Here is a 22,069-nt window from a genome sequence, read left to right on the forward strand (position 1 = left end):
CCTATGGGACTATGAGGTCCTCAAGGTCAGGACCTGTGTGTCTTCTACTGACAGGCATATATGTGGCTTAGAAAACTGTTGGCAAGTTGAGTTTAACTGGACATGGTATTTGAAATCCCTTCTTTGATGAATAACCTTCACATCCAAGCTAAGAGGAGGCAGAGCCAATCCTAGCACATGAAAGGCCTGCCTGGCTCTTGCAGGACCTGAAGAACATCTGTTGGCTCTTCTCTTTCTGTAGGGAGAGATACCATTCTGCCTTCCTTAGGCAGGGCCGAGCCCATCATGAGAGGAAGCAAGGGCAAGAAAGGGCAAGACTAGTTGCAAATCCTACTATTCCTAGCATTCTCCTGCTAGAAACCAGAATATGGCAGGATGAAAATCTGACCTCCTACAGATCAGGGTCACAGTCTTAGGCCATTAAGTGACTGAATACAGGCACGTCTAATTCTTGAACCGGCACTCAAGGCTTACTCCTACCTTTCTAGGAGCTTTGTCCTCAATACATACCCTAAAGAAAGTGAAGTCAGTCGTGTCTGACTCTTTGCAACCTCATAGACTATAGCCTAACAGGCTCTTCCGTCCATGGGATTATCCAGGCAAGAATACTGGAGTGGGTTGCCATTTCCTTCTCCAGGAGATCTTCCCAACCCAGGGATTCAACCCGGGTCTCCTGCATTGTAGGCAGACGCTTTACTGTCTGAGACACCAGGGAAGTCTCAGCATATACCCTACCCCTCTACCAATTTAGAGTAAGTAATAATGATAATAATAATAGTAGTAGTAATAATAATAGCTACCATTTATTGAGCACCTATTCTACTGTGTGCCAGGCACTGTGCTAGGCACTTTTCGTACAATATCTAATTTAAATCCTCACAACAACCCTGTGAGGTAGGTATTATTATCATTTTATATATAAGGAAACTGAGGCTCAGAGAGATTAAATAACTCTCTTATCACACAATCAAAAAGTAGTAGAGTTGGGATTCAAACCCAGAATAACCTGACTCCAAATCCCAAGCTCCTGTGAACTAGAGTAGAGGCAGAGGGGAGAAGAAGGGCCAAAAACAAGAAAACTTGGAGTGGAATGGATATGATATACTGACTAGTAAAATATGGGAAGGAATTTAAGCCCATAAAATGTTTCTAGCTGGTGAGCCTATGAAGAGTGATGAATGTAACCAGGATTGGAATTCAGGAGGAACATACTTGGCAGTAGGGACAGAAAGAGTTGAGTCCATCTGGACATGTCCAAGGAGATATCCAGCAGGTGATAAAAATACAGATCTAAAGATAAAGGGCAGTTAGGGCTTGAGATATATATTTGGGAATCACCAGCATATCAATGGCAGTTGACATCAGGATGGATGATTCTATTTTGGGAGTAAATAGAGAGGAAAGAGAAGTGGACCAATGATGGAATACAGGGACCCTGAAGGCATGAGCAATAGGGGAAGAATCCTCAAGAGAGTCAGAGATGGCAGAACCAGAGGAGGAAGAGAAGTACAGGAGGCAGCCCCATAGTAGTGGCTAGAGGCAACCATGGTCTGAGCTGGGAGCAAACCTAGAGCTCCCAGAAGGAAGACAAGACTGAGTTACACTTCTAACACAGCCCTTATGCACCAACGCCCCCCCCCCCACCCCGCCCCGGGAATAGTTGTTAAATGAATGAATGCCAAAATACCCCTACCCTGGTTTACACCAAAACTTGGGAGCTTAGGACTTCATCTTACTCTTGACACCCCAGGTCTAAAAATATGGAAGCCTAGGTGAGCCAGAATTTATAGAAGAGGCTCATAGAGAAAGTTGTGATTTGTTTAAATGGAGAATAAGGTTAAGAAAAAAATAAATAAATAAAAAACCACCCCACAAAACTTGGCACTCTATCTTAAGTCCCAGAAGTCCTCCTGCCCAACCTTGCTCTGAGTTATCATGGTGACTGTGAAAACACAGAAGGGTGTGGGGGGCAGAATGAGAACAATCTGTTAGTTGCCTGGGGTATCTTGTGCTGAGTTCAGCTTATGGGCTTTATTCAGATAGGAAGATGATGGGGACATATGCGGGAGGTGTGAGGGCTATGAAGAGAAAAAAGTCAGGGGACCAGCCCCACAACTTGGGAGAGGACTGGGAGAGAGGGTCCAGCCCTCTGGTCAGGGACCAGCCCTGAGGCTTAAGTGAACTTGCATAGGCACGTGTGTGTGTGAGAGAGAGACAGACAGACACAGGCAGACACAGAGGGAGAAAAAGGGAGAGAGGGAATGAGAGAGCAGAGAACTCTCTGGGGAAAGGGGAACAGAGGCTCTCGTAGGTGGGTGAGAGGCTGGGGTGATTCTCAGAAGTCTAGTGACTTGACGTGTTTGTTGAAGTGTGGGTATGGGGGCTGAATATCCTTGGGAAGCCCTGAGGGGCTGCTGAAGCAAGGTTCCTGGTCTCCTCAGAGGCTGGGCCTCCTCTCGCTGGGGACTCACAGAAAGTCAAACAGCCCGAAATTCTTGGCTGCTCCAGGCCCAGGAAAAATTGGGAGAGGAAAAAAGAAAAGAAAAGAAATGTTTCAGCCCAGAGGTGAGATGAGCCTGCTGATTAGTAGGGTTAGGGGTCTGAAGGAACCAGCACACGGAGCAGGCATGGGGTGGGTGTAGGTTTGGGTGCAGAGCAGAGATGCTCCCTGGGATCTGCTAGCAGCTCAAGCAACTGAGGGGGCCCTCTGGGCTTCTGCTAAGGTTAAGCACAGGTAGGGTTAGTATGGATGGTTACTGGAGGGAACTGCAGCTCTAGGGTGCAGGGCTGAGGCAGTACGTGGGGACAGTTAGGAGGAGAGGCAGATGAAGCAAGTCTTTTTTGGTGTTAGTATTAAGGGAAAAAATCAAGAAACTGGCATGCATGCAAGATTAATAGAGGGGATGATGCTGCTAAATGGTGAAAAGGAACTGGGAAGAGGGGTGTGCAGGTCTTCAAGGGCACCTCTGGGGTCAATTCTTGAAATATGTGTGTGGGGGGTTGGGGGAGGGTAAGGAGCAGCACTAGCCATTTGGGTCCCAGGGGACATGAAAGATCCTGGGAAGTCCTGCGCAGCAGTTAGCGGGCAGAGGGACAAGCTGGGGTCGGTGGCAGGTTAAGGGCTGCATTGCTGATCAGTGGGTGCACCCCACCCTCGCTGCACCCAGCGAGCAGTTAGCGCGCCTGGATTTAGTTCCATTTATTTCCCTTTCAGGTACCAGACAAAATAAAAAAGACGGACGGAGAGAGGAACGCAGCCAGCCTGGGGCGGGGTAGGATGGTAGTGGGGGAGGGGCCCTGCTCACATCACATCCACGAAGAACTCACTGGGGTTTCCCATGGCCATGCGGAAGGACTGTCTGCTGGCGGTCAGTTCGGGGGGCACAGAGGCCAGGTCGCGGCCCGGAGGGGCTCCCGGGGGCCCCATGGCCGCGGGCGGTGGGGGCATCATCAACATGGGGGGCCCGTAGAGAGGGGGCACCCCAGGGGGGCCGTAGCTTGGGTGCGTGTGATGGCTGCGCAGGCTGCTGGCCAGCGAGTGGTGGCTGCGGTGGCTATGCTCGCTGGCGGCAGGACCCGAGCGCTCGCTGGGCGCCCGCTCCCGCGGCCCCCGCAGACTGCTGCGGGTCGTGTGGTCCGATTCGCTGCCACTGCCGCCCGACTTCGAGTCCCCGGCCTTAGGGTCCTTCTCCTTCCGCCGGTCGCTGCCGCTACGATTGGACCCACTGCTCCGGCTGCCTGCAGGGGACAGGCAGGGACGGGGTGGGAGACACTCAGAGCTTGCGGAGGAAGCCTGGGGCTCGCCCGTGGCCCTCTCCTCATTACCTTCACTGTGCTGACTACTGGCGCTGCCCCCGCCATAGCTGTACCCCAGCTCTGGGAAGCCTGGGTGCGGATTGTAGGGGTGTGGGGGCGGCGGGTACTGGTAAGGGAAAGCCATGGGCCAAGGAGCGGCCCCTGGGTGCGGCAGAGGGGCCAGCGTGTCCTGGTCGGAGGCGCCGCTGGAGCCGTCGTGATCGTGGAGGGAGAGGTTGGCCATGTCTGTGGAGGGAAGCCAAGGACACATGAGCCGGTTCTGTCCCATGCCTCCGCACCCTTAAGTCAGCAGAGAGATCCCCAGCCTAGGTTGGGTGGATGTGCTTGGGAAGACAGCGACAGCAGTGGCTGCCAGAATGGGAGGAGGGATAGGCCAGAGATCGCTCACTCCTTCAGACCCCCTCTGCCACCCTCCAAAGGTGGTAGGAAGGGAGACCCTGCAGAGACAGGCCCAGAGAAAACCATCCCTTGGAAGGTCCCGAGTCACCACTTCAGATGGTCAGATGCCCAGTTTCTCCTGCTTCCTCAGTGGGCTGGAAGAAGGGGCAAAATTCTTATTTGGCAATTTTCTCCTCAGTTCGCTTAGAGGGTAAAAGGGAGGGAGGGGAATATGGGAGCTGAAATACCAGATAGCCACCAGGTGTTGCACACCTGCCTTTTATCAGGCACAATACGAAGCACTCTATATCATGCAAATGTTACCACAACCCTATGAGGAAGGTATGTTTAGTCACATTTTTTTTTTTCCAGATGAGTACAGTGAAGTCCAGAGAGGTTAAATGACCAGCCAGAAGAGGTCAACCTGAATTGTAGAAGCTCAGAGTTGCTAACTTTACCTTTCCAGATGAGGGCATTAGTAAGAAAGGAGTAGTTTCGGGAAATTTAGGTGAAATTTTGCCCTCCTCTTTCACTTAGGACTAAGATCACACCCCATCTGTACCAGGTTCCAGAGCTGTGAGAGAGCTGCAGTTGCCCTAGGGGCCAGTTGTTGGATCCAGACTGAGCCCTTTGATCCCAGCCCTTAAGGGACCTGACCCAAACTTATATGGGAGGAGGAATCAGGAGAGGGAGCTGAGGCAGCTGATGAAGTCTACCAGCCAAACCATCCACCGGTCAAGGCCAGTAGCTAGCATGAGTGGTGGTGGTGGGAGGAAGCAGGCAGCTGACTTGGTGACTACTTCAGCCACGAGGCTGTCGTCCCATGGGCAGTGACCGTGTGCTCCTCGGCTACCCAAGTCCCCAGCTCTTCCCTTTGAGCTTGCCATATTCCCAGCTGAGGAGACCTCAGCCAGTACAAAGGAAAAGGCCTGTTCTGCCAGCATCTCCCTGAGCTCAGCTTCTGGTGACTTGGTCCATGGGTAGAAGACCAGAATGCCCCTGGGATGACAGTATCTCACAGTATCTCTAAGCAAAAGCCACAGCTATCCTGAGAAGCTTTATGTACCTCTGAAGGTTTGGGACCAGGGCTGCCTTCTCCTAAATGATGATAATAATATTTGATTGAGTCTAAGGAGTCACTGATTATAAGATGCACTCCAATTTCAGATATTGACATGTGAAAAAATGTTCTTCAGTGAATCAATTAAATATATGATAAATGGGTAAGCTATTTTTTTTTTTAGAGCAATTACTGTGGGCCAAACATGGCGCTAAAAACATTATATACATTAAGCTTATATCATTCTCAAAACAAAGCTGAGATATGTTTTACTATTAACTCCATCTTACAGATCAAGAAATTGAGGCACTGAGAGGCTGTGTCACTTACTCATGTTCACATAGTAAGGGTGGAACTAAAATTTGAACTCAGAACTGTCTAATTCCAAAGCCTTATGCATCTATTACTCCTCTTCCATGGGGCCATGCTGGAGCTGCTGAGGGCCAGGGACACTCCCCCCCATGCAGGGACCTGTACTCCACAAGAACAGCCTTTCTAGTCCCTTGAACCTAAGCTGAAGCAGAGGCAGAACTGGCTTCTGAGGCTGGGCTTCAGCTCCCAATTCTGAGCCTTGCTGTCCTGTTTTGAGGACTCCCTTCTCCAAAGGCTGTCCACTGGCTCTGGAGAATGGGGCTTCCTGCAGACTTCTCCTGCTTAAGAACCCTCACTGGCTTTGTACTGTCTCACGATCAAGTCCAGATCCCTTGATACAGCTTGCAGAGTCCTCTACAGGCTGGCCCTATCAGATTTTCCAGCTTCAGTGTGAGGCATAGCTTCAGGGGTCTGAGGAAGCTGGGGACTTGAGGCCTCAGGCCAGCTCCAGTTTCTGTCTTAGTGGAATCTGCTGTGAGCGTGAGCAGGAACCAAGGCTAGGAACTCTGACTGGCCTTGTTGCGGCAATGTTTCTGCAGCACTGTACACCTAGGACAGCCTTGATGTGGGAAGAACAAAGGCTCTGGAGCCAGAAAGACCTAGACTCAAGGTCTCGCTTCTCTGCTTCCAGCTGTGAAACCTGGAGTGGACTACTTAACTTATATAAGTCTCAGTTTCCTCATCTGAAAACAGAATCATCTCCCCAAGGGCTTTAGGGAGGTTGTGAGGATTGAGTGAGAGTGAGATGATGCTTTAGAAACAACCAGCATGGTGCCAGGCACAGAGCAGGCACTCAGAAAATGCCAGCCCCAAGGGGGCTGGGCAGGGCAGTGAAGAAGAACTGGTTCTGCCTAAGAACTGGTCTGGGCTCTGCCTCTACCGCACAGAACTGTCAGGTCTTGAGGCTCTCCCAGCTCTGCTGCCCCCTAATCTGGGTTCCCTAGAGTCTGCTGCCACATCCAACCAGGCAACTCCCACTTTCAACCAGGAGACAGGGCAAGGAGGTTGGGGAGGCACGTACTGCCACAGAGGTCGCCGAAGATGTAGTAGCACTGCTCGGAGAAGGTGATCTTGTTGACAGTGTGGCGGATGAAGCCAGCTTTCAGCAGGTTGCTGGCATACTTGCGGGCCTCTCGCCGGTCAGTGAAGCCTTCCACGTTGTGGTACAGCCAGTCCACCACATCCGAGCCTGAGGGCAAGGCTGCCACTTGATTGGAGGCCCACCAGACCTGGGCTCTTCTGACCTCACAGGAGCCATGAGGCTGGTGCTGATTCCAACTCCAAGGGGTGGCCCAAGGGAGTTCTTGGGTCCTGGCCTGCCCCGCCCCACCACTTTCCACCCCATCCTTCATCCCACCATGGGGCCCTCTCACCGATGAAAGCGTTGGGAATGGTAATCTTGAGCCACATTCGGTCACGGACCTCTAGCCCGGATTCAGGGGAGGCCATGGCTTTTACTATGGCAGCCATGTCACTGTGGATGGACAGGTGGAAGTCGTCTAGGCCTGGGGGTGGGAGGTAGAATGGTGAGGCAGAAAGGGGCTATGGAGTCAAGTACACAGGAGTTTGCATTCCAGCACTACTGCCTAATAACATGGACCAATGTCAGGCAAACTACCAACATTTTGGACGCTCAGTTTCCGCTTCTGTAAAAATAGGGACTTTAATATCTATTTTACAGGGATATTTGAAGAGAGAATTAAATAATGTAAATGAAGGTGCTTAGTCCAGTGTATAATGTATGCTGTGATAATAGAAAGGCAGTCATTTACTGAGTGATTACTTTATGCCACACACTGTGCTTGATGTTTTACTTGTATCCTCTTATTAAACCCCAGAAGCCTGGTAAAGTGCATATCATCAGTCCCATTTTACAAGAGGAAACTGAGGCTTATGGGTGCTCAGTACAGGTTCAGAAACAAACTGTTTGGTGAGGGTCAGTGTCCACTGAGGGAAACTGGAGAGTGAGTGGCTGGAACAGACCGACTCTCCTCTCCAGCTCCCTGGGATGCTCAAGCAAGAGTCTCCAGGTGGGCCTTCGGCAGTCCCTTCCAGCTGGTCCTGTGCTGGGCCCAGGGGTCAGGGTTGGACACTCACGCTCTGTGTCAGGGATGGAGCTGGTGATGGAGGAGCTGGTGGAGGTGATGGTGCTCAGGGAAGGGCTCATGCCGTAGGCAGGGAAGGTGCCGGTCATGGCTGCAGTGTGGGAGACCCAGGCCGCGGGGTCAATGGGCCGGATGGGCTCACCTGCGGGGAGGATGAGGAGTCAGGGACTACCCACCCTGCCCACTGCCTGGCCCTATAGGGGTCAGGGGTGAGGTTCAGGGTAACACAGAAGGAAGGAGAGACAGGGTTCACATATGCTAGGCACCAGCTTTAGGGCCCAGTCTCCCATCCACTTACTCCTGGGCAGTGTGAAGCACCCACGTGGACTTGGGTCCCAGCACTTGGCTACAGTCAAGGTGATGGGCCTGAAAGCAAGGGTGTCCCTAGTGAGGGCAGGATGTGTGGAGGCCAAACAAGCCCCTTCCCTGTTAGCCAGAAATATATTTCTTCTCCTCCCCAATGCCATCCATACCCTGGTTTGTGCACAATTTCCCGAAGTACTCGGACTGCGTCATCGTTACTCATGTTCTCAAAGTTGATCTCGTTTACCTGGGAAAAAGGACCAGGAGTGGAATATGCAGCTGTGTTGGGGAGATGGTAGGGAAGCTAAACTTGGAGGGCTGGGGGTCTTCCCCATACCAAGAATCAGGATACAGAGGGTGCGGACATTTCCCCGTCTCCATCCATATCACCACCCAGGGTGGGCAATGGTACCTGTAACAGCATGTCTCCTGGCTCAATGCGTCCATCAGCAGCCACGGCCCCACCCTTCATGATGGAGCCGATGTAGATGCCTCCATCACCACGCTCGTTGCTTTGGCCCACGATGGAGATGCCCAAGAAGTTATACTTTTCTATAGGGAGTAATAAAAACTTGAGACAGGAACAACGTTCCTACCCAAATTCTAAGCCCTTCATTAGAAAAGGATAGAAAAGGACAAGAACTAACATTTATTGAACTTGAATCAGGCACTGTATTCTGCATACTCAAACATACTTTTACTTAATCCTTGCTGGCTATGAGGTAGGGACTCAATCCTGTTTTACAGAGCAGACAACTGAGGTGCAGAGAATTTGAGCAACTTTTCTAAGCCATGAAGTGGCAGAGTTAGGATTCAAACTCAGATTTAAATTCCAAAGTTGGGGCTCTTTTCACTACATCCTGCTACCTCCTAAAGAAGAACACCTAGGGCAGAAATCAGAGACCAAGAATGCAAGGGATGGACAGCGGGAAGCGGGGAAGCATCAGAATCACTTTAGGAAGCCTTCCTGGATGCCATTCTCTGCTTCCATAGTGCTTATCTCTGTCATAGCTCTGATCGTGAGATACTGAACGGATCAGTGTATGTAGCAGTTTATGCTTATGAAAGAGAGCTCCTTGAGGGAAGGGAACATATCATGTGTCTCTCTGCACTCCCAGTGTCTGGCACGTAGCAGGTGCTGGAAAGTGTCATTTCACGAGACTCACCCATGTTGAGAGTGACGGTGATGATGTTGAGTGACATGGTGGAGTCCGTGATGCTGCTGAAGGACGAAGACTGGAATAGACAGAGGCCCTGAGCAGCAGGCAGGGGTGGCAGGAACTCACTGCTCCCACCGAGCTCTTCCTCAAGGCTAGCCCTCAGCACCACCTCCCCTCTAGGATGCTATACCCTGACCCAAGGGGAGGGGTCGAAGGAAGCACAAACTCTCGTCTTGCTGTGGGCAGGGGGGCTCAGTCTGCTCCACCCACCCCAGCATATTGGCCCCATACCCGCTCAATCCGGGAAACCTTCTGCTTCCGCCGCCGCCGCTTGTGTCTTCTCATCAGGCGTGAGGCGCTGCTCTGCTCTGTGGAGCTGCTGAACCTGTGGGGCCCACAGTCGTTCCCCACCAGGCTGGCCCAGCCCTATCCCATAAGAGGCATCGCAGGGCCCGGGTCCCCACCACAAAGCCCACATTCCCCACAGGGGCCCAGCATCCTCAGGGTTCAGGGCTCCTACGGGTCACCTATCCCACAGTACCCAGAATACCAAAGCCCCACCTGCTGGTGGAATCATCCTCATCTGAATCAAAGAAGCTGGTGGTCTCTAACTCGCTGCTCATCAGGGTGGAGGAGCTGTCATAACCCCCTGGCTCTCGTCGCCGCTCCCCCTTGGCAGTTCCATTCAGCCGGGTTGCTGCAGGGGATGGAGGCAGCTGGGCTCACAGTGCTTGATGAAGGAGAGAAGGAGGGGAGAGGGACGAGCCAGGGGCTGTACTGGGGCCAGGCCTATCCAGAGCTCAGGAAGGAAGGCAGAGAGTTGGGTAGCTGGGTGGAAGGGGCAGGGAGAGATGTTGGGGGTGGGGAAGGTGTGGGTTCAGGGAGGACGCACTGTGCTCTGGGCCATCCCTCCGGCGTGGCCGCTCTCGCTGGGCAGACACCAAGGAGTCAGTCTCTGTGTCGTTGTCCAGGTTCTCCTGGCTGCCCCCACCAGCGTGAGGGCTGTAGGGAAGAGAGGACTCGGTGGGGGAGGGTGCAGGCTGGGGCCCCCTCCTCCAGCCGAGCTGAGCTGAGGCAGCCCTCCCCCAGGGCTCTCCCCACCCTCTGGTCACACTCACTGGAAGGATGGGGGCCGGGAGTCGCCGATGCCTCCTGTGCGCTCCATGGGCGGTGGCAGTTCTGCCGGGCTGTCAGCACAGAAGGCTGCTGGTTCTGGGTGTGAGCCTTCAGCCGACACCAGCTGATGGGGAGAAGATGCTTGGGTACTGGGGCACAGAGACCCCAGGAAAAAGGGGCTAGCTGGCTTCTGGCAGGGCATGAAGACTTGGGAAGAATGAAGCGGGGACATGGGGGGAGAAGAGACGGGACTGTGCAAGGTCAGCTGAGACGACGAGGAGGCTGAAACGCATGGGCTAGCAAAATGGGATGGGGGCAGAGAACAAGGGTCAGAGGTCCAAGATAGAGGTCGGCACGTGACAAGTGCCACAAAGGACATAGGAGACGCTTTTTGTCTCCAGTGTGTACTTCTGTCTCTTTCCCCCCTTCCCACCACTCTCACTTTTCACCAAGGCTATAGAATCTGCAGTGAGAGAGTTCAGTTAGAAAACTCAAGGAATATTCAGATACTGAAGCATCAAACCACGGTCTCAGCAATGCCTTTCCTCCATCCAGCTCACTGCAGGAATGCAGGTGGACAGAGGGTTGAGGCGAGCTCCTTACCCAGGACACCACCCGGCCATTGAAGCAGGGCAGCTTGGCATTGTCGTCCGAGATCTCCTCCTTCACCACTCTGCAGGGAAAGAAGGGTGTCAGAGTGAGCTTTCTGGGGTGGGAAATACAACCCCAGTTCTCAGGGGCTCCTCTACCCTGAACTGGGAATCAAACCACCAGCATAAGCCTGTTCAAATGGGAGCAGGGGGGTGACCCAGGAACAGATCTCTATCACCACCAGAAGGACACCAGCCATGCCCAGGCCAGCTGCCTTCCTGGGGCATTCTCCTGGCCCTTGAGTGACTGCAAATTACACCTGACAAATCTCTGTCCCCACTGAGCGCAATCACCCCTATAATCTCAAGAGCGGTACTCATCCCCCAACATGGCTCTCCTGTGCTAGATATTATCTTTCCCTCTGAACCGAAATTAGGAAAAAACACACGCTTATCACTGTCCTCTTCTCATTTGGGAATCCTGACATTCTTCTGGGAGGTGTGGATGAGGAATTGAAGGAAATTAGAAAAGAGAAGGGGAGAAGGCATTTACCAAACATCACCCACTGCCACTATGACACTGGTAACAACTGCTTTCATTTACTGAGCATGTACTATGGGTCAAGCACTAAGCTAAGCAGTTTACTAGTATCACTTCATTTAATATTCTCAGCAATGCTGTAAAATAGATACAGATGGGGAAACCAAGGCTCGGCAGGTTCAGAAATTCACCTACAGTCACATAATTAATGAAGAGCTGGAATTTGAATCCTGGTCAGCCTGATTCCAAAGCCTTTATTCTTATCTATTATACCATCTTATCCCCCTACAGTTAGAATGTATAATCTTCACATCAGCCTCACTGTATAGACAATATGATCTTGATTTTATGAATAAGGAAATAGAATTAGAAACTTGTTCAAGGTTACAGAGCTAGATGTCAGGGCTGGAATTCCACTCTAAGCTTGTCTGACTCCAAAGCCTATATTCTTCCCAGGGTATTCCACATTATTTTCCATACAGTGATGGAGGTGATGTGGGTCTGTGTAGAGGGTGGGGGTGTGGGAGACGTGATGCGGGGTATAGGCGAGGCAGGCAGCATATAGTCTTAGGTGTGCAGTTTGGCCTGGTGCATCAGTGAGGCAAGAAGTCAGATTATAACTACAGTTTGGGGCCAGGAAAGGGAACAGAAAAGCTTGACACCTACCTCCCCTCCACCCCCTGCCAGACTGCATCAGACATCTCAGGAGCACAGAACTAGAAAGCTGTGATCCAGGGCAAGAGGAAGACATGTGCCTGGAGCTCCAAGCAGAGAGGGAAGACAGGAAGGAGGCTGGGAAGCCCAGTCCCCCCGTGTTCTTAAAGCAGCTCCTGCCCAGAGCTAGGGACGTGCTTGGCTCCTAGTGATGCTCACATTCCTGGACTCACAGCCAAGTTCAAAGGCTGAGCATGCCCTCCTCCCTCCCATTCAGCTCTGACTCCTCCGACGTTTCCAACCCCACAGCAACCCCAAGAAAGCAGCTCAAATCATCCTGCGTAGGCGCACCACAGAAAGCCTGGAGACAGAACAGACTAGAAAACAGAGACACTGACATAGCTCAGACACACTAGCCAGTCTGATCGCAGGGGACCCCAAGATTGTATCCCCCATGGGAATTGGGGCTCAAATTGAAAGGAGGTATGTGGGCCATGGGGCAAAGACTGCGACTTTCTCTGGAGAGGGTCTCAGCACCCCTGTGGTGGGAAACTGCTGTTGGGTCCCCACCACCCCCTCCCCCTGGAGGCCCCACCACACAGCTCCACACTACAGATGTTTCCTCTCTTTCTGGGGGTCACCGACAGGTCACCAAGGCTCTGCTGACTCACAATGATCAGCTGATCTTCAGCAGCCTTGGGGGACTTCAGACAGGCCTCCCCCTCCCACCAGGAAGCTGAATGGCTCAGGGTTCCACAGCACTTATACACTCATACACACACACATACCAAGTGGAATCAGACAAATCTGGGTTCAAATTCCAATTCTGCCACTTATTAGCCCTCCTCTCTTAGAGAATTTTCTTAACTTTTCCAAGCCCTTTCTCATCCTGGTAAGTGAGATTTGTAAATGCCTGACATAGGCCAGACATACACTAAAAACTAGTTATTAACTTTGTCAATTTTTTGCAGGATCCATAATCTCTTTCTAACTAAGTGTAAGTTTCTAAGGGCAGGGACCAAACAAATCTGCTTATCACTCATTGTTCAATGGAGTAAAAAGCCTTTGCCAAGAGCCCAGTGGGCTTTAAGTTTTGTGCTCGCCATTGCATGGTGCTCAAGAAGCATCAGACCTGGAACCTGCCCTGTTCTTGGAGGACCTGACCAATGCACACAGTTCATGTGAGTATACTGCAAGTGGAAGTGATCAGAGCTGTAAAGACAGCAGATGTGTTTACTGGACAGACATCTGCTGAGTATTACTGAGTATAGGGTCCTGGCTACGACCAGGGTAGGTGTAAGGATAAATAGGAATATAACTTTCAAAAGTACAACCCAGAGGAAAGAATTTGGACCTGCAGAAGATCAGGGAAGAGAAGTACCCCAGGTAGAAGGCCCAGAGACGGGCCAGTGTGGGATGTGGAGCCGGGAGCAACATGAGCAACACTGTGGCCCATGCTGTTCCTCCCACGGCTCACAGCTCCTCTAATGGTGGTACCTTGTTCTCCCATCCACCATCTCCTCAGTGCTGAAAATGTTTAATGTTTATTTCTAAGAGGACCGGGCCTACCCTGAGCTTGACAAATATTTCTGAAGACCAGATGGAGGTTGGGAGTCCTCAGACTTTATACACCAGAACCTGGTGAGTGACCCTGGAGAGCTGGAGGAGATAGCAGCCTTCTTTCCCTGACCCACTTCCCCATCTGTCAGCAGGGGTCACAGGGCCCTGCCTGACCCCTTATCATGGGGCTAGGATAAGTGGCAGCCCTGTCATCTCCACAGTTTGCTGAGGCTCAGCGTCTTCCTCAGAGAGGATATATTTGTTAAGTGATGGTGATAATAATACCTACAGTTGTGTGATTAATGCCTTAGACTTTGGAGCCAGGTTCCTAATAAGCTCTGCCACTTATTAGCTGTGTGACCTAGGATAAGGAAGTTACTTAAGTTTTCTGTGCTCTAGTTTCCTCATCTATAAACTGACGATATTACTACCTGTTCCACAGGACTGTTAAGAGGATCTGAATGAGTAAAGATTTGAAAGTCATTTAGATCAGTGTTTGCACACTATAAGCACCATAAAAAGAGTTTAATAAATGAAATATAGATATATACTGCTGCTGCTAAGTCATTTCAGTCATGTCCGACTCTGTGCGACCCCATAGATGGCAGCCACCAGGCTCCCCCGTGCCTGGGATTCTCCAGGCAAGAACACTGGAGTGGGTTGCCATTTCTTTCTCCAATGCATGAAAGTGAAAAGTGAAAGTGAAGTCGCTCAGCCATGTCCGACCCTCAGCGACCCCATGGACTGCAGCCTACCAGGCTCCTCCGTCCATGGGATTTTCCAGGCAAGAGTACTGGAGTGGGGTGCCATTGCCTGCTCCAATAGATATACACATTCATCAGCTATTAGTTATCTGTGACAAGATAGCCCTATCAGGTCTCCTCATCATTAATCCTTCTGGGTATAAACATGATCAATCTCCTCTACTTCATTTTTACCATTGTTTTCAACATTGCTAAAATGGCCTTCTCTTAATATTTTGCAAAAGATGGTTCAAGCTCAAGTACCACTGATGAATGCAAGATGATTTCAGGAGTATCTGAATGAATGTTTAACTCAAGAGTTAAATATTTTTAAACATAGTTTAGAAAGAAATATAAACAGAAAATCAGACCTGTGGTTCCATATTATTGATTGGGTCAAACTAAGAGTGAGTGGACTGACAGTGGACTCAAAGATATTAAGTCAACAATGAGTAGATGTCATGAGGGCACTCTATGACTTCAGTTAGGCCTGGCTTGACAGCAGCCTGAAGACAGTGGGAGGTGGCCCACAGAGGTCTAGGTTTAGGAGGTGGGGGCGCTTGGCCTAGTGTATTCTGGGATGAATAGGGGGGTAGAGACACAGGCCTAACCTAGTCCTTTAAGGCACTTGGCCCCAGGCTGGCCCCACTGGACTCCAGCTGATTTTCCCCTATTCCATACCCTGAGGCAGTATCTTGGTCTCTTCCAACTCCACTCTTCCCTTAACAGACCAAGGCATCTCCCCCAGTCCCCCCACCACTCCCACCCCTTGCAGATGGATCCTTCTTCACCATCTTCCAATCAGGGGTGTCTGTCTCTGGACTGAAGCCAGATAATCATTACTACACCAGGAGTACTCTACCCCAAGGCAGGAATAGCAACAGAATCAAGAACGGTTAGAAGCTGCATAGTACTTCCCACCTTACAAAGCACTTTCACACATATGAGCTCATGGGATCATCAAACCCTGAGTTCCAGGGGGAAAGGTGACACTAAAACATGCCAGGCAGAAGACAGAGAAGGTGCTAGCATCCCAGAGCCAGGAGGGCTAGGGGCCCTGGAGAGAAGCCAGGGTGATGAACACCAGGGAGAAGAATGTCTCCCCTTACTCAGCTCTGGGCCTCGGCTCTAAAGAGCACTGTAGGCCTCAGGCTACGGCTGGAGAGGCGGCCTTTAGGCCTGGAGGGCCCAGGAAGGCCTTCCCCGCAGGCCTTCAGGCCCATTGCCCAGTTACTGCGGGGCAGGCTAGTGTGGGGGCCGCCCCCTCCCCAGTCCCCTGGGAGTTGGGGGGGGCGGGGCGGGGAGTGAGGGGATCGGCCAGGCTCCCTCTCCCAGGCCAGCTGCTACAGAACCATCCGGCTCTAACATTCCATCCCCTCTTAAAGGGGAAGTCACTGCTTCCAAACTCCGCCTGTCCAAAGCCCAGCAGCTGGGGGAAGAAGACTCCGTCAGCGGGGGAGGATGAACACCAAGAGACCCTTCCTGGCCCTCCCGTTCAGGCTCTGAGGCCTTTTCCAAGGTCTCCTCCTTGGCCACCATCTGGAGGAAAGAGGCCCCAGTTCTGCAAGGGAATCTGCACCTGGGCTAGTGGGGACTCCTCCTGGGGGGTGAGGCGCCCTGCTCCCTGACAACATCCCGAATGGCCCACAGGGGACAGGGGAGACAGCTAAGTAAACATCAGAGCTGCAGGCCTTAGTTTACAGCCTGAGCAACCCCCAGCCAATTCAAGGTCCCACAGCATAGCCCTTAGATGCTCCATATTCCAAATATGGCTCGGAGTTGTGAAGCTGAAAAGATGGAGAAGGCAAAGGCCGAGTGCCAAACACCCTGAGTCTCTGCTAGAAAGGTGGCTCAGTTGGCAGGAGGGTTGGGGATTGCGCTCTGGAATGGGTAGGGGGGGTGTGTCTGTCTGTGTGGGCCGCTGGTTTCTGAGGAGGTGAGGGAGCTTGACTGAGCTGGAACTGACTGCTCTTAGGGAGTTGAACGTCCCCTTTAAACTAGGGGGCCAGGGTCCCAAACAAGAGGGGAAAGGGGAGCCCCTAGAGGGGCTGAAAGTCCAGCCTCTGAAAAAGCCAACGGGGGCCGAATGGCCGCGTGGCCCCTAGAATCCAGAGTAGGGCTAGAAGCCAGCGTAGCAAGGGGGAGGGGGGCGTCCAAACTGGTCGAGTGGGGCCCTAGAAGCGGAGTGGCCGGGGCCCCCGGAGGCGAGGCGGAGCCATCCTCACCCGAAATCGTCGTCCATAGACTTGAAGAAGAACTTATAGCTGGGTCGTTGCAGAACGCCCTTAAAGTCCGCCAAGGTGACGCGCTCGGCGGGCAGGGGCAGCTTCACCAGGTACGGCGTCTCCTGCCCGTCCAGGTGGTAGATGATCTTGGTCTCGCCCATGGCTCCGGCCTCGGGCCCGGAGGCCCGCGCGCTGCCTGCTCGGGAGGCCGGGCCGGGCCTCTCGGGCGGCGGCGGCGGCGCTCGGCGCGGCCCAGCTGCTCAGCCCAGCTCCGCGGCCGGCCGCGGCGCCAGCTCCCTTGTTCTCCGGCCGCTCCCGGGTCCCAGCGCCGCCTGCCGCGGTCGCGGCCGCCGCTTCCGCTCCCCACTCTCCCGGCTCGGCTGGCTACGGCGACTCTTCCGGTGGCCGCGGCCCTCCCGGCTCTGGGCCGCGGCCCGGTCCACTCCCCGCCCCCGACCCCAGCGCGCCCCGCCCCGGCGCGGCCCCGCCCCCGGCTGCCGCCGAGCCGTTCTGGCCTCGCGGCAGATGGCCTGGCTCTCCGCCGGACCCGCGGACAACCCGCCCACCCACCAGGCTCGGCTCCTGCGCTCTGGTCCCAGGCCCGGGGGTAGCGTGGCGGCGGTCGCCTACGCCCCCAGGGGCTGGATGGATAGATCTCTCCAGGATGGCCGGGTTTCCGGACTCTTCAAGGCCCTGGCTCTGGACCCAAGGGGATCGGCTGCTCCTCTGCAGCTAGGGAGGCGTTAATGTAGGGGTTGCTTTGCTTCCCAGAGAAAGGGTTCTGACCAAGTATCTCTGGAGGATAGAGACCTCATCGACCTGGTCTTTTAGGGTCTGCTGAGAAGCATAGCTGCTGTCATTGAGTCTACCCGACAACTGCTTAAGGACAGAACAAGATCGAGTTCTGATTCCTTCTTGTAACCTCAGTACCTAAGTGTGAAGTAGTGATTTAATAAATGGACTGAATGCAGAATGAGCTTAAGTATGAAGATGCCTGCCTGACTGGGACATAAAGTCTCAAGCCAGGGCTAAGTATAATCGTTTCTAACAGATCTCCTCATGCCTAAGCTTTAGGTAACTTGTTTAATAAATACTGAATGCCTACTATGTGCAAGGCATACTGCATGAAAGAGCAAAACAAGGCAGATAAGGCTGTTCTCAGGCTCTTCACTCATTTGGAAGGAGGCAAAGTGTTCAGTCGCTCAGTAGTGTCTAACTTTTTGCAACCCCATGGACTGTAGCAGCATACAGGCTTGTAAATAAATAACTTCAGAGTGACAAATGCTATGAAAAAGAGTAAAACAGAGTGATGTGATAGTAACAGGGGAAACAGTAATATGGGCAGTCAGACAAGGCCTCTTCCATTTGCCTGAAGACGTAGAACTAGTGAGGAAGCAGCTATAAGAAGGTCTGGTCCGGAGGAAGAGCATTCTAGGCAGAGGGACAGACAAGCATAAGGGCTAAGGCAAGAATAAACTTGCCAAATTTGAAGAACAAAAAGAAGGTCATTGTGACTACAATGATGGTGGTAGATGAGTGTCAATTAGGTAGGCTGGGACCAGACCACATAGGTCCTTTTAGGCCGCAGTAACAAGTGTGGGCTCCTCCCACTCCATTTTGTATACTGTTGCCAAATACACATTTCAAGATTAAGGACCTTTCAGATACCTCTTCAGGTTAGAAACCTCTCCACATTTTGCAGTACTTTCCAAATATCCTTAGCTTGCTATTCAAAGCTCTCTATAATCTAACCTCTACAGCCTTTTTTTCATTGTATCCTGTCTAATAAAGTTTTGACTTAAATCTGTTCAACCTACTTGTCAGCCCCTGCTCACACACTGAATATATTTTCATTTCACATCTTCCCTTTAAATTTTTATCAAAGTAATATGCACGCATAGACAAATACTAAGAAAACGTTTAACAGCAGTCCTGTTTCATTTCCCTCCCCACCCTCACCCTAGTGTACATTTTTTAAGCTCGTATTACTTCTTGATTTATACATTCTGTGAGTCTTTCAGAAGTTTTATTTATTTATGGCTGTGCTGCGTCTTCATTGCTGTGCACAGGCTTTCTCTAATTGAGGCACATGGGCTCAGTAGTTGTGACGCATGGGCTTAGTTGCTCCAAGGCATGTGGGATCTTCCTGGGCCAGGGACTGAATCCATGTCCCCTGCATTGACAGGTGGATTCTTAACCCCTGGACCACCAAGGAAGCCCTGATTTATGCATTCTAGACATTGTTTATTGATTTCCAATTTTGATGAATGGATTTACCTTTTCTCCACCTCCCCTAACCTCTTAGGATTTTGGTTAAGAAAATATAGTACTTAGCATTGACATTTTGACTATAAATGTTTCCAACTTTTCTTTCTGGCATTAATCATTGCCTTGCTCTTGCATTTGCTTTTTTATATAGTGTACTTAAGTCTTTCCACATAATCTAATAGCTTCTCAATTTGTATTTTACTAATTCAGTTAAATGTACTAGATAACCCATTGGCTTTCTTTTCTGGACCCTTCCATTCCATTGCTCTGGTCCGCACTGCTGGCTGTCTCAGTCTGTGAACAGCTCTCAGCCTTGGACTTCTTTGCATCATTCTCTGAACCCTCTTTACCTCTCCTCTGTGTTGGATCCGTTTGCTCAATAATTTGCTCCTCAATAGTATTAAAACACATCCTTTGGTAGTTTCCCTTGAAAGCATGAGAAATAAAATTTGGGGTGAACTATTATGGAAAAGAATCTGAAAAAGTATATATATGTATAAAACTGAATGACTTTGCTGTACACCTGAAACTAACACAACATTGTAAACCATCTATATTTCAATAAAAAGTTTTGAAAAAAAGATTTTTAATTGGGGAGAAACTTGAAGAGAGTATGATTCTGCATTTCAAGTATTAATAATTTTCCTTCAGACTTCTGAGTCACTCCATTGTCTTCTAGCTTCCAGTGTTGCTATAAGTGATCACTTTGATCTCTTAATTTTTCTTAAGCATTTGTACAGGACTTGTTTTTAACTCTCTTTGCAAGTCTTTAGGAAGTACTCTTTATCCCTGGGGATTCTCAAATTTCTTGGTGATATGCCTTGGTGCTATTCACTGTGCTAGGCATTGGGTGAGCACTTCCCATCTAGAAGTTCAACAATACTTTCTTGAATTATTTAGTAACATTACTACCATTCTTTTTCCTGTTGTTTCTGCAACTCCTGCTAGATGTTGGACCTTCTGGATTGATCCTTTTTTATCATCCATTTTTAAATGATCTCACCTTTTTGCAAGATTTCTTATTTCTAACCTTTCCCCTATCTAACTGTACAGGTAAAATATTCACAATTAAAAACTCAGTAAGTATATAAGGATGGACGTAGTATAATATCCCTCCTATTTGGTTTTGTACTCCTCCAGTTTTCCAGTAGGAAAAAATTCATTTACCTATTTTTTTAATTTCTAAGAATTCTTTTGTTCTCCAACTTTTCCTTTTCATAGCATTTATTCAAACACACAATATCTTCTCTGAGCTTTGAGAATTATAGCATTTTTCTCCCTAAAGTTTTCAGAAAGCTACTTTGTGAATTCCTTGGTTTCAATTTTGTTTTGATCTCTACCTTTCATGTTGCAAGTTTCCTCCAATGTCTGCTGCTGCTGCTGCTAAGTCGCTTCAGTTGTGTCCAGTGGCCCTTAATGGTCTATTCATATTTAAGAGTGAAATACTAAAAGGCTAATTGCCGGGAGCCAGTGAGGCATTCCATAATTGTAAATTCTGTCCATGTATAGGGCTTATTAAATGGAAAGGTGAAAGTTGAGCTAGCAGAGCAGAATGAGATGGGCTCTACCTGCTGAGGTGGTTGTTAACAAGAAGCAAATCAGTGTGCCCTTCTGAACCCAGAAGAGGCTCAGGAGAGGGGGTACAGATTGGGGCTGAGAACTGGGGTTGGGGGAGAAGGGAATCAGAGATGAGTATGAGAAAAAGCCCCCCAGGTCCTTTATCTGATCCAACCAAGTGATCACTGTAGGGTGATGAGTGGGGGAAAGATGGATTTCTCTTTTGTTTTTTTGAAACAAAAATGTAAGTATTTGTAGGCCTTTTGTCTGCAATTGTTTTGGCCTAGGGGCTATGTCAGTTGTGCTGACATTCAGAGTCCTGCCACTCATATACTTTCACTTTATTCCTCATTTTCAATCTAGCCCCTCACTCTCATCCCCACCATATGCTGTGCTATGCTAAGTCACTTCAGTCATGTCTGACTCTGTGCGACCCCATAGATGGCAACCCACCAGGCTCCTCTGTCCCTGGGATTCTCCAGGCAAGAATACTGGAGTGGGTTGCCATTTCCTTCTCCAATGCATGAAAGTGAAGTCGCTTAGTCCTGCCTGACTCTTAACGACCCTATGGACTGCAGCCTACCAGGCTCCTCTGTCCATGGGATTCTCCAGGCAAGAGTACTGGAGTGAGATGCCATTGCCCTCTCCTCATCCCCACCATGTCTCCTATTAAATCCAGTGGTTCTAAAGGTTTATACTTTCCCTAAGGTTCTGAGATTTCACAGTGCTATTTTTGTTCATTGTGCTGGGCACTCACTGACTCTTGTCAGTCTAGAAATTCACAACCTTTGGGTTTAGGAAACCTTTATAAGTAGTTCTTTGAAAATTGCCTCCCCACCATTTCTCCAGAGACTAAAGCTCCTATTTCTCGCAGAGAAAATACGAGTAATCACTTGGTTGGATCAGATAAAGGACCTGGGGGGCTTTTTCTCATACACATCTCTGATTCCCTTCTCCCCCAACCCCAGTTCTCAGCCCCAATCCGTACCCCCTCTCCTGAGCCTCTTCTGGGTTCAGAAGGGCACACTGATTTGCTTCTTGTTAACAACCACCTCAGCAGGTAGGGCCCATCTCATTCTGCTCTGCTAGCTCAACTTTCACCTTTCCATTTACTTTTTTTCCAAAATGTTGATGTCTCTCACTCATTGCTGTCACCTTGTTTTCCTTGTCATAGAGTCATGTGCCTTTTTCGAAAAATTCCTCTGTTGACATTTGAAAGGGGTTTTGGAGGGAGTAAAAAGCCCATGTGTTCAATCTGCCATACTCAAGTGGAAACCCTTTGCTTTGCTTATAATGTTCCCTTCTACTTTTTTTTTTAGGGCCACTCAGGTGTCACAATCCTGTAAGCCTTCTCCCTAAGCACCCAAACTAGAAGGAATATCTTCCTTCTAAAAAGTTCTACAGGCCACTTCTGATCTCTGCCACCCACTAGGTATAAATTAGAGGTACTCTACAGTTATTTGTACTTAACTGCCCCTATGAGATCCATCTATAATCTTCACATGCTTTCTATTCACTAGGTCCTATATTTGACAAAGAACTGAAGTTGCTCAGTCATGTCCGACTGTTTGAGACCCCGTGGACTGTAGCCCACCAGGCTCCTCTGTCCATGGGATTCTCC

The 22,069-nt window shown here is 50.4% G+C and overlaps 1 protein-coding gene across 2 annotated transcripts; it reads right to left on the bottom strand.

The window, feature by feature from the left end:
* Positions 1–781: 781 nt before the first annotated feature.
* On the bottom strand, positions 782–17,049 carry DVL3 (dishevelled segment polarity protein 3). Of its 2 annotated transcripts, XM_061414202.1 has the most exons (16): positions 16,624–17,049; positions 10,914–10,983; positions 10,313–10,434; positions 10,087–10,196; positions 9,756–9,891; positions 9,486–9,579; positions 9,201–9,270; positions 8,447–8,586; positions 8,205–8,281; positions 8,030–8,097; positions 7,724–7,873; positions 7,000–7,131; positions 6,648–6,815; positions 3,826–4,041; positions 3,328–3,738; positions 782–2,499 (listed from the first exon to the last, which is right to left on the bottom strand). In XM_061414202.1, exons 1-16 carry the CDS (start codon positions 16,782–16,784, stop codon positions 2,468–2,470), a joined length of 2,157 nt encoding a protein of 718 aa, XP_061270186.1. In that variant the 5' UTR covers positions 16,785–17,049; the 3' UTR covers positions 782–2,467. The 2 variants fall into 2 exon arrangements, with proteins under 2 accessions (XP_061270186.1, XP_061270195.1); XM_061414211.1 differs by having other exon boundaries at positions 782–3,738; positions 16,624–17,048.
* Between the last annotated feature and the right edge of the window lie 5,020 nt (positions 17,050–22,069).

The sequence above is a fragment of the Bos javanicus genome, chromosome 1 (assembly GCF_032452875.1).
Source record: "Bos javanicus breed banteng chromosome 1, ARS-OSU_banteng_1.0, whole genome shotgun sequence".
NCBI lineage: Eukaryota > Metazoa > Chordata > Mammalia > Artiodactyla > Bovidae > Bos > Bos javanicus.